General features: G+C 41.4%; 1 protein-coding gene across 2 annotated transcripts; it reads left to right on the forward strand.

Moving 5' to 3' along the window:
• The first annotated feature begins 101 nt into the window (after nucleotides 1-101).
• RIT1 (Ras like without CAAX 1) lies at nucleotides 102-10,343 on the forward strand. Of its 2 annotated transcripts, none has more exons than XM_070779531.1 (6): nucleotides 102-1,201; nucleotides 1,653-1,797; nucleotides 1,971-2,027; nucleotides 4,512-4,585; nucleotides 4,803-4,994; nucleotides 7,645-10,343. In XM_070779531.1, the coding sequence occupies exons 2-6, from the start codon at nucleotides 1,695-1,697 to the stop codon at nucleotides 7,873-7,875; spliced, it is 657 nt and encodes a 218-aa protein (XP_070635632.1). In that variant the 5' UTR covers nucleotides 102-1,201; nucleotides 1,653-1,694; the 3' UTR covers nucleotides 7,876-10,343. The 2 variants fall into 2 exon arrangements, with proteins under 2 accessions (XP_070635632.1, XP_019809070.1); XM_019953511.2 differs by lacking the exon at nucleotides 102-1,201 and adding an exon at nucleotides 1,342-1,459.
• Nucleotides 10,344-17,988: the final 7,645 nt, after the last annotated feature.

Raw genomic sequence — 17,988 nt, forward strand, 5'->3', positions numbered from 1 at the left:
CATATGTGAAAATTCATAACCTTTTTTACTCATGTGTTTTAGCCGCTCAGTGGTGTCTGACTTTTTGCAACCCTGTGGGCTGTAGCCTGCCAGGTTCCTATATCCATGGAATTCTCCAGGCAAGAATACTGGAGTGGGTAGCCATTCCCCTCTCCAGGGGATCTTCTTAACCCAGGGATTGAACCTGGGTTTCCCTCATTGCAGGCAGATTGTTTACCGTCTGAGCCACCAGGGAAGTCCCAACATAATGCTATTATAGCTCCATCAGAAAAATACATACTTAGACCCAAAAATTTGCATGTAGTTCCAAAAGTTTTATGACTGTACAAAGTAAACCCTTAAAAATTCAAATGAAAACAGGATTTTTATGATGGATATTTTTCACTTTCATATTGTTGTCCTCCTTTATTGAACATGGTTAAAGGTACTGAGTGAAGGAAGCATTTTTAAAGGAAATACAAATTATTCTTGGAAAAATCTGCTTCAAAAAGAAGGAAGGGTGCAAAAGTTGCAATAGAAAAATTCCCCAGTGTAGTTATTTGTGCTACCTACAGGTGAATATAGTTGATAACTCCTTCATCTGTGCTGTATTTAAGGCCACCTGAAAACTCTTGGATTATCATTTCCTGTGGGAAGGCATTATATTCCTTAAAAATTTTTTTTAAATTATAAATATTTCACTTAACATTTGCTTAAAATATGTGCAGAAATCTGATTAGTCTAACTAGTTGTCTTTGAGACCTGATTGTCTCAAGTCATTTAAGAGCCCAATTCATTGCTCTTGTCCATTTGGGGAAAGTTTTCTTTTTCTGCTGTTAAGCCTTAAACTTGATCTTGGTCCTCTTTTGGGGAGGATTGGTGGGTGCTCGTTTCCTTTGTTTACCCATTATATTTGGCTAAATTTTTTTATATACAGTACTGGGTAAGTTAATTGTGTTAACGCCTTTGTGGGCTTGGGCCCTCAGCAGTGAGGCGCGGAACTGGGTTTGAGGACCTGGAGGGACGATGGCCCTCCCCGGAGGGGGTGTGGCCAGCTGCGGGCGTCACGGGGCCCGCCCCGCCCCTCCAGTCGGGACGCGGGCGCTGGTGGCGCCATCTTTCCCGGCTGCGGGAGGGGTCACAGGTCAGTGTCGGATCCTCGGCGCGGGTGAGGAGGACGAAGTAGGTGATCAGACCGGCCGAGACCTTCAAGTTCCGACCGGTAAGAGCAGCAGGAGAAGGCTGGCTCCTGAAACGGAAGGGTGGAGGGCCTGAAGGAGGGCCGGAGATGCAGCCGGGGGAGGGGGCCGCAGAGAGGAATGGGGAGGGGGCGGAACCTCCGGGTACCGCTGTCTGGAGAGGACCCTTGCGGCCTAAGGGGAGGTGTTCCTTTGGTCCTCAAACCTCCGCCTTCTCACTGGGCTCCTTCCTGCTGTGTCCCGGTTTGAAGATTTCTTTGTCTCTAGACTTTCTGGAAAATGTAATAATTCGGGAAACCTGTGATAAGTCATAAGACTGAACTGTCGGGGAGGGAAGGTGATGGTGAGGATTTCTTCTACGGCCGCCAGAAAGGGAGCAGGAGTCATAGGCCAGCGTATGGGAAAGCAGGGCGCTGACTAGGACTGTCGTCACGGGTGCCTCCATCCTGGATTAAATATTTTCTTTTATTCTAGGTGCCTTTTCCTCGGGGTAGCCCGGGATTCTCCAAGAGGACAATGGATTCTGGGACTCGCCCAATTGGTAGCTGTAGCAGCCCTGCAGGGCTGTCTCGGGAATATAAACTAGTGATGCTGGGTGCTGGTGGTGTAGGGAAAAGTGGTAGGTGACGTTTTTCTTCCATCTTAACAAGAAATAAGAATGAAAAATGCTTACAACAAATGCCTTCCACCCAAATCAACTGGGAGACTGGCTAGCATGCAGTATTGATACTTAACAGTTCTTTCCATGGGTCATCTTTGTGTGGATTTTACCTTTCATTTCTTGTTTTAAAGCCATGACCATGCAGTTCATCAGCCACCGATTTCCAGAAGATCATGATCCTACCATTGGTAAGTCAGAGTATCACTTATGTTTTACAAATAAACCTCATAAAAGTTTCTTTTTTTTTTTTTTTCATAAAAGTTTCTTTGTGTCAGTTTTTGAAACAGTTTTAAACCATTTATATTTTGATCCTTTGTTGGTGCCTAAACAGACTTATTTAATAAGCCTATCATAGTGATTGCTAAGCAAAAGCTTAAGCTTTTTTCCTAGCTTAAGTCTTTATGTACATCAGCCATCTTAGTCTGTCTTTTATTGAACATTAATGGGACACTTTGTTATATTTTTATGGGTGGTATACCATGTTGCCAGGTTAAAGGAAAAACTTAAGGGCCACTTAACAGAAGCCTTTTGCTATCATTTTTCTAAGGGTCTGATTTGAGACTGACTCTGTAACTATGAGTCAGCTGGTTTGAACTTCCACAAAAGGAAGCAGAAAAACAAGTAGAGCCAGCCTGCTGAACTCTTTACAACCCAGACATCCAGAGCCTGGACTTACTTGTTCCACGAGAAGCGCGTCATTTACTTCCTTATACCTCAAGTTCATTACATAGCAAGGTCTTTCTTGTCTTTCACAGTCCTTAATGCTCAGTTGTTAGTAAAACAGAGAGTAGAAAGTAATTTTTTTAAAATTGCTATTCTCTGTAAACACTAAGTACATTACTGTTATTCCTGAACCATAAGGAGACAGGTTTGATTTTTAGGAATTATATCCCAGGATTATAGAAAACTTGTGATGGGAATGGGGAGGCACAGAAGGCCGGCTGTATTAGTTATGTTTTCAGGAGGTGACACTGTGTCGGGTCTCGGGAGAATTTCCATTGGGTCAAGCTAATGAGTGTTCTGTGCTAACCCATCTTTGGATGTGGTCATTTTATATAGTAGGTGCTTTTGTGGCTTGGGGAAAATAGAAACAGTTCTTATTTTTTTCATGTACTATATTAAATTTAGAACATTGTTCACAAATTCACACAGTGGTGGGAATTTTAGAAACAAAATTAATTTAGGGCTTAGTATAATTTACTTAGAATTATCTTTTCCTGGGACTTTCCTGACGGTGCAGTCCAGTGGTTAAGACTGTTTCCATTCGAGGGGGCACAAGTTCCAACTCTGGTCAGGGAGCTAAGATCCTGCAAGCAGCATGGTGGACCCCCCCCCCCAAAAAAAAAAAAACTAAACTAAAAACTTGTCCCCTGAAAAAGTTCCCCTCCCCCCCACTCAGCTGCTCTTCTGACAATATCATCTGATTCAACAACAGATACTTTTACCTATTGAGTTATGTGCCAAGCACTGTGTTAGGCCCTGGGGTTACAGTAGTGAGCAAAAAGATATGGGTGTCTGCTCTCATTTGTGCTTCCCTGGTGGCTCAGAGGGTAAAGCGTATGCTTGCGATGCAGGAGACCTGGGTTCGATCCCTGGGTCAGGAAGATCCCCTGGGGAAGGAAATGGCAACCCACTCTAGTACTCTTGCCTGGAAAATCCCATGGGAGAAGCCTCTCATTTAGTTTCGAATTTAGTGCAAGTTTGTCACAAACTTTGGCTGCTAAATCTAAGAAGAAAATCTTTATATTGTAACATGCACATATAAGTATACATTTGTATATATGTATATGTAATTAAAATACCATGAAACTCTATTTACCTCACTACTTATGTTGCACTTTTGTATTTCCTCTTTCATTTTAGATATCTCCTTGTTTATTTGAATGCTGGTCCTAACCCATTAAATTCATCCACAACTCACAAATACTGATGGGTGCATGACCTGTAGTTTGAAAATCATTGGTTTAGTAGGCCCTTCATCTTTGAGGAAGAGTCAGAAGCAGGGTTTCAAGAAAAACTGTTTGAAGGAAATACATCAGGGTGTAAGGAGCAAATGTTTGAATGGTGGAAATAGTGAGGCTTTTTTTCCAAAATTACCATAATAATATACATAAAGAAATAGCTCTCATAAAGGAGACATTTTGACTATATGGATTCTCTAGGAGACTCTGATATTTCTTTTTCCTGTATTAAAAATGAGGAGGAACTATAAATAAAGCTTTAATGAACTTTGTACCATTTAGGTTTTTTTTTTAATCTGTAAAATGGAGTTAATACCACCTCACTGAATTATTGTCACTATTGAATGAGTTAATATATATAAATCACTTAATATAATGCTTAGTGTTTAATAACTGTTTATTAAATGGTGAAGTTTTATGGCCTAACACTTTTCAAAAAGATAAATCTCTGAGCTCTTTTTTAGTTTAGAATTGTAGGTGAAGTCTGAGAAGTTTAAGATATGAATAAACTTAGGTCATGGCTTATGTGGAAGAAAAAAATTAGTTGAAGACCCAATTTACATATCTGAATGGATTTAGGGGCTTCTTTGAACATCTGGGCACTTAAAGAAACTTATGTGTAATCATCTTCTCCGTAAGATGAATTTCAGAATAAGTTTGCATATTCCTGCATTTATGAGTTGATAGTACTGCCTCTCTTCCCTCCTGTAGAAGATGCTTATAAAATCCGGATCCGTATTGATGATGAGCCTGCCAATCTGGACATTTTGGATACAGCTGGACAGGTATTAAATCTCAAAATGCTATGAGTAAAGGCCTTTTCATGCTAGTAAAGGGGAGGGAAAGACTTAAGCAGAGAAGATCACTGGTTCATTTCTTTTAATTTTTCATGCACTCTGACTCAGGACAGCAGGTAACAAGCATCTCTCTTTGTACTAAATAGCTAAAGTATGTATGGTTTTAGCTTGTATCAGTACACTAATGACCCTTGTTTCCCTCTAGGCAGAGTTTACAGCCATGCGGGATCAGTATATGAGGGCAGGAGAAGGGTTTATCATCTGTTACTCCATTACCGATCGTCGAAGTTTCCATGAAGTTCGGGAGTTTAAACAGCTTATTTATCGAGTTCGACGTACTGATGATACTCCTGTGGTTCTTGTGGGAAACAAGTCTGACCTAAAGCAGCTAAGACAGGTGAGGATAGACTAGAAAATGCTATATGTAATTGTGTGAGATTAGTCATTTGTGTTTCTTGGTTTATACATTTCTGTGCCTTAAAATGAAAATTTAAAATTAGCTTCTCCCCAGCCTGGAAAATGTCCCTATATCTTGCTATTATTTTGGGTAAAGTCTGGATTGTAGGAATCAGTTTACAGGACAAAATCCGCAGGTCACAAATCAGATGACAAATAGGATACACTTTAAGTGAGGCATCATGGACTACCCTGATGGCTCAGCCAGTAAAGAACCCACCTGCAATGCAGGAGACACAGGAAACGTGAGTTCGATCCGTGGGTTGGGGAGATCTCCTGGAGGAGGACATGGCTACCCACTTGAGTGTTCTTGCCTGGAAAATTCCATGGACAGAGGAGCCTAGCAGGCTATAGTCCAAAGGGTTGAAAAGAGACACAAGTGAGCATAAGCACAGATGGAGGTATCATGGGATTTTCATTTCCTAAAACCTCAGAAATAAGTCTCTTTATGTTGCAAAGAGAGAAACTTCGGCTTCAAAGTATACTTCCTGATGGTGAGGATTATGATCCCAGTAAAGGAAGAATAAGAGAAATTGTGGAGGATTTTAGAATGAGTGATACCCTTCAAATTAGCAGCAGTGTTTAAAATTTTGCTTTTTGGTATAGAGATGAAGGTGTAGTGAAAGGGGCATATTTATCAGCACTAGTGAAGGCAATGAATGGTACAAAATTTTTAGAAGTAATTGGATAGTTAAGTTCGTGATGTTTCTTGGTTGCTTCCTCTTCAGAATAATCTATTCAGGGATTTATATATAAAATATTTGTTGCTAGGCTATTAATGGCAGCAAAAAATTGGAAAAAGGCTAAATGTCCAAAAGTAGGAGAAATTATGTTATATTCATAATTTGATATGTTGATTTCAGGTTCTTATGGTTTTCAGTATTGTAGCTTAAGTATAACTTCTCATTGCCTTGTGATTTACTTTCTTGAAATGTATGAGGAAATTAAGATTGTATATTTGACATCTATAAATATTCCCTGTTCCAAAAAGTTACCTTTAAAATAGACTAGAAATAGAATCACATAATTTGAAGATGGAAGGAGTCTTAGAAGTGAAATAATCCAGCCTCTCAACAATACAAATATCACTGTGCTCTGCTTGTTCATCTCCGGAGTTGGAGAGGTCTCTTCCTGTTACCTTCACTTTGGGGCGGCAGTTGTAATTATTTTCTACTGTTGTTGTTCAGTCGCTGAGTTTTGTCTGACACTGCGGTCCCGTGAACTGCAGCACACCAGGCTTCCCTGTCCTTCACTATCTCCCAGTTTGCTCAAACTCATCGAACCACCGAGTTTCAGTGATGCCATCCAACCATCTCATCCTCTGTCATCCCTTTTCCTCCTGCCCTCAATCTTTCCCAGCATCAGGGTCTTTTCCAGTGAATATACAGGGTTGATTTCCTTTAGGATTGACTGGTTTGATCTCCTTGCTATCCAAGGAACTCTCAAGAGTCTTCTCCAGCACCACAGCTAGAAAGCATCAATTCTTCAGCACCCAGCCTTCTTTATGGTCCAGCTCTCACATCCATACATGACTGCTAGAAAAACCATAGCTTTGACTATATAGACTTTTGTTGGCAAAGTAATGTCTGTGCTTTTTAATATGCTGGCTAGCCTTGTCGTAACTTTCCTTCTGAGGAGCAAGCATCTTTTAATTTCATGACTAAAGTCACTGTCTGCTGTGAATTTGGAACCCAAAAAATAAAATCTGTCACTGTTTCCACTTTTTCCCCATCTATTTCCCATGAAGTGATAGAACCAAATGCCATGATCTTAGTTTTTTGAATGTTAAGTTTTAAGCCAGCTTTTTCTCTCTCCTCTTTGACTTTCCTCAAGAGGCTCTTTAGTTCCTCTTCACTTTCTGCCATTAGAGTGGTATCATTTGCATATCTGAGGTTGTTGATATTTTTCCGGCAGTCTTGATTCCAGCTTGTGCTTCATCCAGTTTGGCATTTCGCTGATGTGCTCCACATATAAGTTAAATAAATAGTGTGACAGTATACAGCCTTGTCATACTTCTTTCCCAATTTTGAACCAGTCCGTTGTTCCATGTAAGGTCCTAACTGTTGCTTCTTGATCTGCGTACAGGTTTCTCAGGCGATAGGTAAGGTGGTCTGCTTTCCTGTCTCTTTAAGAATTTTCCACAGTTTGTTGTGATCCACAGAGTCAAAAAGGCTTTAGCGTGGTCAATGAAGCAGTTTTTCTGGAACTCAGTTGCTTTTTTTATGGTCTAACAGATGTTGGCAATTTGATCTCTGGTTCCTCTACCTTTTCTAAATCCAGCTTGTACACCTGGAAGTTCTTGATTCACGTACTGCTGAAGCCTAGCTTGAAGGATTTTAAGCATTACCTTGCTAGCATGTGACATGTGCACAATTGTACAGTAGTTTGAACATTCTTTGTCACTTCCTTTCTTTGGGATTGGAATGAAAACTGACCTTTTCCAGTCCAGTGGCCACTGCTGAGTTTTCCAGATTTGTTGACATATGAGTGCAGCACTTTAACAATATTGTCTTTTAGGATTTAAAATAGCTCAGCTAAAATTCCACTATGCTATTACCACTATAAGTTTTCTCTTGTTTACATTTTTAAAGGTCACCAAGGAAGAAGGATTGGCTTTGGCCCGAGAATTCAGCTGCCCCTTTTTTGAGACATCTGCTGCATACCGCTACTACATCGATGATGTATTCCATGCCCTTGTCCGGGAGATTCGTAGGAAAGAAAAGGAGGCAGTACTGGCCATGGAGAAAAAATCTAAGCCCAAAAACAGTGTATGGAAGAGGCTAAAATCACCATTCCGGAAGAAGAAAGATTCAGTAACTTGAAGGAAAGATGTAAAATGTTTATCTGTGAACTGCAGTGCTTAATCAGAGCAGTCCAGTAATCTGCATTAGTGAGCGTGATGCTTGTTCTTTCTCCTGTTATGACTGTTATTTTAAAAGTAACTGATGAAGGGGACATGCCCACTAGGAGATTTCAATGATGTGGTATTTAAAGGATTGTCTCTTAGCTAATTCTGATTTTATTAACCCAGTGGAGCACTGTCTACTTTTTAATTTGCCACATTAGAATTTGATCTACCAATGTTTTGGATTCTGTTGCTGACATTAATTAATGTAAGTTTTTTATGCCCAGGGGAATATGCATACCATATGTGTTTGACTAAGCTCACAAGAGGAATTTTTTGCCATGCACTATTCTGCACTCTCTTGCAGTCCCAACTGCAATTTCCTGGGAAGGACTTCTGTCTTTTCTATTCATGCTGTGCTTCCTGGAGACAGAACAAAAATCATATCGGGAAATCAGTTCTACAGAGATCAGTGCTAAAGTTCAGCCGATAGCTATGGAACTGACTCCTCTTGCAGATAGTGATGAGAATGGGGAAATCAGGCTGTATGTTTTTGCAGGAACTTGCTAGAAAAAGGTAGGATCAGAACAGTGCTCCCCAGAGGAGCCTGTCTTTTCTAAGTACACATTTGACCCAAATTCACTGGGATGAATGAGAACAAACAAGTAAAATGTAATGAAGCTTTCTTTATCCTACAGTGTTATCTTACTGTTTCTTTCAGGGTTATACCTTTCTTTACCTTCAAAGGTAAACACTTTGGAAACCATTACTAGATTACTAAACTCTTGTTTAATCTAAATCCTTGGTTGGGATAGCCATTGCCTTGTACAGGTTTATTTTTTTCCCCAGAGATGCACTCACCAGTACACTTACATTAGTTGCTTCCTAGTGCTTTCCCCTCACTTCTCCATGCTCTCTAGAAGAGCTAAGCCTGGCAGAATGTTTTATAGGCCCTTCGTCAGACTGACTGCATTTTCCATACAGAAGAGACTAATCAGGAGTTAGTAAAATTGTGTATGTGCCTCCTTGACATAGACAATCACTAGACTCAGTGTTCTAAGAAAGCCTGTGGCATTTCTGTTTAATGAGCCAATCTTGAAGCTTTAAAATTCCCATGTGTTGAGTTTCTCATTGAAGGTTTCGTTATAAGACCTTGCTAAGTACCCCTCAGGGTTTTGTCTGAGCCTTGACAAAGCTTAGCCTAAGAGAATACCACTTTGATAACTGCATAGTGGAAAAACTATCCTATCTTCTTGGGAAGAATCAGCTTTAAATATTGGTGGTGAGCTCTTTCTTTTAGAACCAGGATTATTTTGATACCTGAACTTGTTATGTGTGGAGATTAAGTCCAAAAGTGCTAAGAGTAATGTAGCAGATGTTGAACGTTAAATGTCACTGAAGCAGTGTTTGTGACCACTTTCAGAACATGACTTTGTGTAGCACCTTTTAAAAAGTACACAGCTCAACTTACTGTTTTCCACTTTTATTACCAACAGAAGGATGGGGTTTTTCCTTCCAATCAGTGGTATATGTTCTGGGTTTAAAGAAAAGTGATGATTGTAACTTTTTTAGCTGAGCAGTGATCCCTTTTGAAACTCCTGGAGATGTTTTTGCGACCAAATAAATCATGTTTTATGGTACTCAAGCCATCCAAAAGTGAAAGACACAGAATTTGAATCTATGCAGGACAAATATCTTAATGGAATCATAGCACTTTGGAGAACCACGGCAGAAGATAAGTACAGTGCAATTCTATGAGTAGTGTTTCACCACGTTTAAACTGGCTTAGAGCCTGTTGGGTTTACTGCCTTAGCTTCTCATTACTAATGACTTAGGGAATTGTTATTAGCAGCAAGCAAGAAGTTCAGGACAGTCAAGGCAGCAGAGAATATTGCCAGAAAAAAAATCTTTAAGACAGGAAGGAATTTCTATTGTAGATAAGAAAAATAACAAATGAGTGTTTTTAAGACTATCAGTGTCATATATTTGATCATTGGAATAATTAGCCCATCAATTAGTATTGAGAATTCTGTTCATGGTGCTAAGTAGTTAGAGGGGTGTAATGTGTAGGTCATAGTTCTATTGTTAGTGATTATATAGTGTAAATAATTTATAAGCTCTAAATAGTCAGCTTTATCTAATTTGAGGGCATTAAAATCAATTACTGCCTGGAACTTTGAAGAGAGAAAAATTCAGGGATAGATAAGTTGAAAAGCACTGGAACTGTTTATGTCCATACCAGATTGGTAAATTACAAAATTTGGAAGCTGGTGTCTAGAATTAACTGTTTAGAATTCAAAAGGGGACATAATGTTTTACCTTTGTGATCTATTAGCAAGAATTGGTCTACTGTAATGTTTGGGGAGCAAAGGGAAGAAAAAATTTTCACTTATGCACTTGTTTTTGAAGACAGTTTGTATGACACAATACAAAACTTTTAAACAACTTATTGGGCCTTTCCTTTATTTACATATGTGTGGGTAGAAATGTTTGGAATTGGTATACAGAGGTCATTTTAAGAAAAAAATACTGTGAGATTTTATATTCTGGAAAATATTGACTGAAAAAAGTTTTGAGTGTCTACCATGTACAGAACAGCTGTGTCAAGTACTCAGGAGCATGCCATGGAATGCCCCTTCATGCAAAGAGATTACCTCGGTGCTCACAAAGCTTGAGGGGCAAGGAGGGAGGTGGAGGTGCTGCGTCTAACGGCCTTGTCTCAGTGAGCTGAGGTCCCAGTTCCAGGCACCTCCTGGCTCTGATTCCTGACCTCAAACACTGTCCCCATCCTGGAGCAGGTAGACCAATGACACTTGGTATTTGGCCATGCCATTGGAGAAAGTGGGGTGCAGAGTGAACTGCTGCCTCCAGGTGCCTGAGGGACCCTCTTGAGACCCCAGCATCTCTGGGAAGAGGCAGAGGGATGAGGCAAAATTTTGTTTAAAAAAGAGCTTACCTCTTCAGTGAGAAGACAGAAAAAAGCATGTTTAAAGTAGTACTGCATTTGCCACTTGATCAAGGGTTAATTCAAGTTGTTTCAAGTATATAAGCTAAATGTGAGAATGAGGAATAATCTTTTATGTGAAGGTCATTGCTTTTATCTCCACTACTCTAAATAGGCATCAGTGTTGGTAGAGAGGACTTAATTTAGACACTGAAAAAGTGAAAGTGTTAGTTGCTCAGTCTTGTTCGACTTTGTGACCCCATGGACTGTAGCCCACCAGGCTCCTCTGTCCTTGGATTTTTCCAGGGAAGAATACTGGAGTAGGTAGCCATTCCCTTCTCCAGGGGATCTTCCTGACCCAGGGATCAAACCTGAGTCTCCTGCATTGCAGGAAGATTCTTTACTGTCTGAGCCACCAGGGAAGCCCAGTTTAGACATTAGAGAAATATATTTTGTGTCCTCATTTAACACTTATTGAGTAGGTCAGTAACTATCAGAGTGTCCACTATTAAACGGGTGATGGAAGAGGAGCATTCCATATTCTAATGTAACCGCTTAGGATAGGCAGTGGAAGTACAGTTGAAATATTTATGGACAGTTATATGCACTAAGCCCTGTTTGCTTAGAGGTGTGAGGGTTTCTGATACAGTCAGAGGACTAAAAAGCTCCCGGCTCTGTAGCCTTGATAAAATTTGCATATACAAAACAACTAGAGATCAATCTTTAATAGATTACATGCTTCAAAGTGGGAGTGTTAACAAGGATTCAAAGGAAGGATTTACAATGGCCTGGCAGATCAGTGGAGTTGACTCTCTAAGGTGGAGGGGTCTTCCCTGGTGATCAAGTGGTTAAGGATCTGCCCCTGATGCAGGGTAACCGGGTTTGATCCTTGCTCAGGGAACTAAGATCCCACATTGCCATGGGGCAACTAAGACTGTGCTACAATTGAAGAAGCCCACGTGCCACAACAGAGACGCAAGACTGGGATTTCCCTGGTGGTCCAGTGGTTAGGAATCTGCCTGCCAAGGTAGGGGGCATGGGTTCCATCCTTGCTCTGGGAAGGTTCAACACGCTGTGGGCAACTAAGCCCGTGTGCTACAACTATTGAGCTGGTGGGCCCTAGAGCCCGTGCTGCACAATAAGAAGCCACTGCAATGAGTAGCCCCTGCTCACTGCAACTGGAGAAAACCTGTGAGCTGCAAAAAAAACCCAGCATGGCCAAATTTTTAAAAAAATAAATGAGAAGGACTTCCCTGGTGCTCCAGTGGCTAAAATATACGAGACTACTGTTCAGGGAACTAGATCTCACACGCTGCAACTAAAGATCCTGCATGCCTCAGCTAAGACCCAGTGCTGCCAAGTTAAAAAAGTGAATGGAAGAGGAGACAGATTGAGGAGAGATTGCATTTGACCAGAATAGAATAATGAGATAACATCAGGTATAATTTCTGAAATTCCTTATTCCTGGTATTTATTACTTATTTAAGAAGAAATTGCTTATACAAGCTTAGTATGCCATTGAAAAATGATTGGCCACGTTGCACTTTTTCCAAACTTAATCTTGAGAAAGATGAGATAAATTTGAAGTCTTATTTTTAAAAGTCCTTATTAACACTGACAGGACACTTGGCTTTAAAAGATGGCTTAATACTGAAAACATTGGAGTTGATTTGTTCAGCTTCAAATTAAAATTTATTTTCAAATCTTTATTCTCACATTTCATTAGCTCAGCTGGAACTGAAACTCAGACGATAATGTCATACAGGGAAGTAGTTGGAAATCCTAGATTTATGACTGAAGATATCACTCACCCTATCTTCAAAGTATCTCTAAATGTTCTCATTGCACAAATTAATTTTGTCTTTCTTTCTCCCCACTAAGTATTGGCCATCAATAATTAGGTATAGCATGAATTAGAATAATTAGCAACTATATATTTTACTCAGAAGTTTTCAGTTTTTTTTCAGTGAAAGTTGGAAAATGAGTCTTGCTATTCCTTGCTGTTTTATTGGTTAACTGTTTCAATGGTGTGCTCTTCTCATGTTTGACTAGCCTACACCCATACCCATGAAGAAAGCTTATTGTTGTTTAGTTGCTAAGTCCTGCCTAACTCTTTGTGACACCATGAACTGTAGCCCGCCAGGCTCCTCTGTCCATGGGATTTCTCAGGCAAGAATACTGGAGTGGCTTGTCATTTCCTTCTCCGGGGGATCTTCCCAACTCAGGGATCAAACCCACATCTCCCGCATCTCCTGCACTGGCAGGTGGTGGATTCTTTACCACTGAGCCACCAGGGAAGCCCCTGGAGAAAGCTGCTGCTGCTGCTAAATCGCTTCAGTCGTGTCCGACTCTGTGCGACCCCCTAGACGGCAGCCCACCAGGCTCCCCCGCCCCTGGGATTCTCCAGGCAAGAAAACTGGAGTGGGTTGCCATTTCCTTCTCCAATGCATGAAAGTGAAAAGTGAAAGTGAAGTCGCTCAGTCGTGTCTGACTCCTAGCTACCCTATGGACTGCAGCCTGCCAGGCTCCTCCGTCCATGGGATTTTCCAGGCAAGAGTACTGGAGTAGGTTATGGAGAAAGCTAGAGCTGCCTTAACACTTGTCTACAGAAAGCACATTCTCCTTTAATGAGGAGTTGAATTGACTTGCCATCTGTTTGGCACCACTGTTTAGAAGTGAAGGACCTAGTAAGGCCTGCAGGAACCAGGATGGATTTTAATCTTTAGGAAAATGTGATCAGAAAGCATAAGGGAATCAACCCATCTATAGAGGCTTGCAGACCTATTTCTAGTCAGACCTGAGTGTGGCCATCTTCCTTAGGCTAAAGTAAGTTAGTTAACCTAACTAAAGACTCCTAACACAAAGTTTCTATTCCCAGCAGTTTACATTTGGTAGGGAAGACAAAGCAATCCGTAGGAAACATAAAAACAGAATTCCCTGGCAATCCAGTGATTGTGCTGTCACTGCCGAGGCCTCGGATTCATTCCCTGATTTGGGAACTAAGATCCCACAAGCCATGCAGCACAGCTCCAAAAAAAGAACAGAACAGTAAACTAATTTTTAAAAATTGCAAGATCTAGGATTGAATTGGTAGGTGGAATTAGGCCATGAAGATTACTCCAAAGGAGGAAAAGTGTGACTTGGGACAAAAAGTTGAGTTGTGTCTGTAGGACAACTTCGATGCAGGATTCGAAACTAGAAAAGTCAAGACCACAGTGTAGTACATGGAATGAGGATAACAAAGCAAGCTTGGGGTTAAACAGTAAGAGGTGGGGTATAGCAAGAGCCCATAGGGCAGGGTGGAAAAATGTGGAGCCTAGTCTCAAGGGTGCATGATTTTCAAATATCTGTTTATTCAGGGTCAGAAACAATGGAGGGCTTCCCTGGTGGCTCCGTGGTAAAGAACCCGTCTGCCAATGCAGGAGATTCGCGTTCAATCTCTGACCTGGGAAGATCCTGCGTGCCGGAGAGAAACTCCCATATGCCACAACTATTGAGCCTGTACTCTAGAGCCCGGGAACTGCAACTACTGAGCCCACGTGCTGCAACTGCTGAAGCCCATGCAGCCTAGAGCCTGTGCTCAGCAAAAAGAGATGCCAACACAATGAGAAGGCCGAGCTCCAAAACTAGAGAGTAGCCCCTACTCCTTGCAACTAGAGAAAAGCCTGCACAGCAGTGAAGACTCAGCACAGCCAAAAAATAAATAAAAGTATTTTAAAAAGAAAAGAAACAACTGGAGAGCTGTTTTATTTATTGTTTCTCATTTTCTCACTTTAGCCTCTGGAGATTTCAACTTCATAGCTTTCTGATAGGACCTGATAGGGTTAAAACAAAACCCTCCCAGGTGATTCTGATTGCAATTACCTAGCCATTCAGCCGTTCCTGGGTTAGGGATCACTGAACTGGATGATGTCCAAGTGTCTTGGGAGATCACTTGGGAGATCATAGGTTGTAGTTAACAGGTGTGGAAAATTGTGGCTCTATATGTAACAACAGAACGGTGTGGGGATGGGGAGCAGCTGGGAGTAAGCAACAAGAAGGCTGCTGTAATAGTTAATGAGTAAGCAAACAAGGGCTTTGGCTGTGGGGACAAGCAAGAAAAATAAACTCATACCTTGTTATGAAGGAGACCACTGGAGAGCACAAAGGACTGTTAGGTCCTAATGTTCAGGTTATTTTGAAATCTCTGACCAACTTTCAAATATGAGTTGACCTGGGAAAAAAATTACTGAAATATTTTAGCTTTGTCTAATAGTCCTTGCTTTAAAAAGAGAAAATACGATGAGCAGCTTTTGGTTCAGTGTGTACATTCTGCAGCACACATGATTATATCATTAAGTCACCCAGTTTTTTGAACAAAAGCTGCTGGGGTGGGGACATGTGTCATTTCCTGCCCTTCCCAGAGCTGGTTATTGCTAGGTTTATTACAGTTTGCTCTGAGCCAGGAGAAAGTCTTCAGCTCCCAGAAATATCCCCACCAGATGCGTCTCTAATTTTCCTTGCAGAGGAGTGTGTAGGTAAAGTCCTGGAGGCAGAGAAACTTACAGTATATATGAAGGTGAGCCCAAATATGTGCTCAAATACAATGTAATCCAACATAAAAATTTCTGCTGGCCTCTGTGGAAGACACACATGCACATACAATTTAGTCAGAAATATCTTGCACAGTCCCACCCAGAACACTGAGGCTGCTCTTATTTTCATATCCTTAGACTCCTCAAGAGAGTATGTGGTTCTGGTTGCAGCTAAAATACATTTACCACCACAACCATCACAAAAAAAAAAAAAAAAAAACTGTCACAAAAACAACTCTAGACCAAACTTCTCTTGAAACTCTAACTCAGTAAATAGGAGGAAGAAGCAAGGGCTTTGTGTCTGCCTCCTAGACAATATTTTGTTCACTGCCTGTCTACCTTTATTGGACAAATCTTTACTGCATACAGCTCTTGGAGTCTCAGTTCTGTTCTTTGGGCACCTCCAGTTCTAAAATGTGGAATCTCCTCTGAGATTTGATCAAAGAGTGGGAGAGTGTAGGGAAAGAGCAAATTAGCCAAGACGGCGGTGGTCAGGCTCTCTCGCCCCACGCCCTCTCGCTCTTGCCCCACGTTTTGTAAATAATGATTATGTAACAGCTGAGATCACTTACAGCACTGCGCACGCACATCACAAGGTGCTGGCTTGGCCACAGGCTACGCTTGTTCTGTAAGCATATATAAGCTTCACCTGACTCGCCCTCAGGGCTGCATTATAGCTGCATTATGGCGGAGAGGCTGCCCTTCAGCTGTGTCTGCTGGGTCAGCCACCGGAAGAGAGAATACAGGGTGTCTGCTGCTATGGCTGCTGTGCCAGTCAGGACAGAATAAACATGTTCGCAGGTCTTACAGCTCCTTGCACTTTCTTCCATCTTCTCTGCTCTAGCTTACCTACCCTGGGTTCAATGAACACTGTGCACAGTGAAATACAGTGAGACAATCGGCATAGTTGGCAGGATAAGTGAGACAGAGAGTGAAAAGAGGTGAAGAACAAGCAGTATTTCAACCCCTTGGTGAACAATAACGTTTAAATATTAACTTGGAAAATGCCTAAAAATAGACTGATTTGGTGTGACTGAATGTAAATCATAAAAATGTCCAGTTTCATACAATAACAGATAAGCAACCCTCTAAACGGAGAAGGCAATGGCACCCCACTCCAGTACTCTTGCCTGGAAAATCCCATGGATGGAGGAGCCTGGTAGGCTGCAGTCCATGGGGTCGCTAAGAGTCGGACACAACTGAGCGACTTCACTTTCACTTTTCACTTTCATGCATTGGAGAAGGAAATGGCAACCCACTCCAGTGTTCTTGCCTGGAGAATCCCAGGGACGGGGGAGCCTGGTGGGTGCCGTCTATGGGGTCGCACAGAGTTGGACACGACTGAAGTGACTTAGCAGCAGCAGCAGCAACTCTCCAAAACACTTAAAAAAACTACAGTGTTTTTACTTTTTGGCTGTGCTGCACAGCATGTGGGATCTTAGTTCCTCTAGCACAGATTGAACCCACACTCTTTGCAGTGAAAGCTGGGAATCTTAATCACTTGACTACGAGAGAAATCCTAAAACATTCTTGAGGACATTGGCATCAAGAGCATGAATGAGCACAGCGACTTCCCTGGTGGGCCAGTGGCTGAGGCTCCATGCTGTGAATTCAGGGGACTCGGGTTCGATCCCTGGTCAGTGTCCTAGATCCCACATACTGCAACTAAAACCTGGCACAAATATGTTTTTTAAAAAAGTATGAGCACATTCTAATTTGTATCAGTTCCCGTAGCCTCTGTTTGCATCTTTCTTTGAAGTCTCTACCAGTACTGATAGTGGAAGAAAGAGATTCTGGGGTCAGAGGTCCACAGGGCGAATCCAGGATGCATGGCTTATGAATGGCGTAAGCCACTGGTAAAGTTGTTAAATGGGGACGATAGTAGCACATATCCAACAGGGTTGTTGGAAGGATTGAGTTTTAAATGTGTAAAGTGCTTAAAACGGTGCCCAGCATTGATAAGCATTTGATCATGTTAGCTTTTTTTGCTATTAAAAGAAAATGAGACCCTTCTTATGGCCTTGTCAGAGCTTTCCAATTAGATTGAGGTTTACCAGAACACTTGAGGTGAATTACCAGCTCAGCTCCCCAGAACTGAACACAAAAGCAGCTAATGAATTACCGGGCTCTTATCGATTTATCTGTTAATACATCTATTCCTGGGCCTGCTGAGCCTTAAGACCCCCTCCAAGAGTTTGTTCTTGAATACCAAGCAGAGTTTTGAGCAATTCTTCCAGGTGTTCAGAAGGTGTGTTTGACCTAATATGGTATTTGGCAAATGAGATACTCTCCAGTTCACTATCTTGTAAAAGTTACACTGAATAAGAATAGATATGTTTTCAGTTTTCCGAAAAATTATGCCCCATGGCTAAAACTTATGTTACTCTTGAATTACTTAAAGAGGACTTCCAGCACTAGGCTGTTCGTCTTTTCAAACCGCTAGCTATAGGGAATGAATGAGATTAGAAGGTGAGGCACATGGTAGGTTAGGAACTCTTATCCAAGAGTTTGTTATAAGATCATAGGATAAAATACCTTGGAATGAAAGGTACTATAGGAACCTATGTAGGAA

The sequence above is a fragment of the Bos indicus genome, chromosome 3, assembly GCF_029378745.1.
Source record: "Bos indicus isolate NIAB-ARS_2022 breed Sahiwal x Tharparkar chromosome 3, NIAB-ARS_B.indTharparkar_mat_pri_1.0, whole genome shotgun sequence".
Classification (NCBI taxonomy): domain Eukaryota; kingdom Metazoa; phylum Chordata; class Mammalia; order Artiodactyla; family Bovidae; genus Bos; species Bos indicus.

What these genes read in the sequence shown, in the direction of transcription:
- RIT1 (XM_070779531.1), top strand. Translation starts at nt 1,695, where the DNA reads ATGGATTCTGGGACTCGCCCAATTGGTAGCTGTAGCAGCCCTGCAGGG. An exon ending in TGGTGGTGTAGGGAAAAGTG is followed by an intron (nt 1,798 to 1,970) that starts GTAGGTGACGTT and finishes CTTGTTTTAAAG; the next exon opens with CCATGACCATGCAGTTCATC. An exon ending in TTTTGGATACAGCTGGACAG is followed by an intron (nt 4,586 to 4,802) that starts GTATTAAATCTC and finishes GTTTCCCTCTAG; the next exon opens with GCAGAGTTTACAGCCATGCG.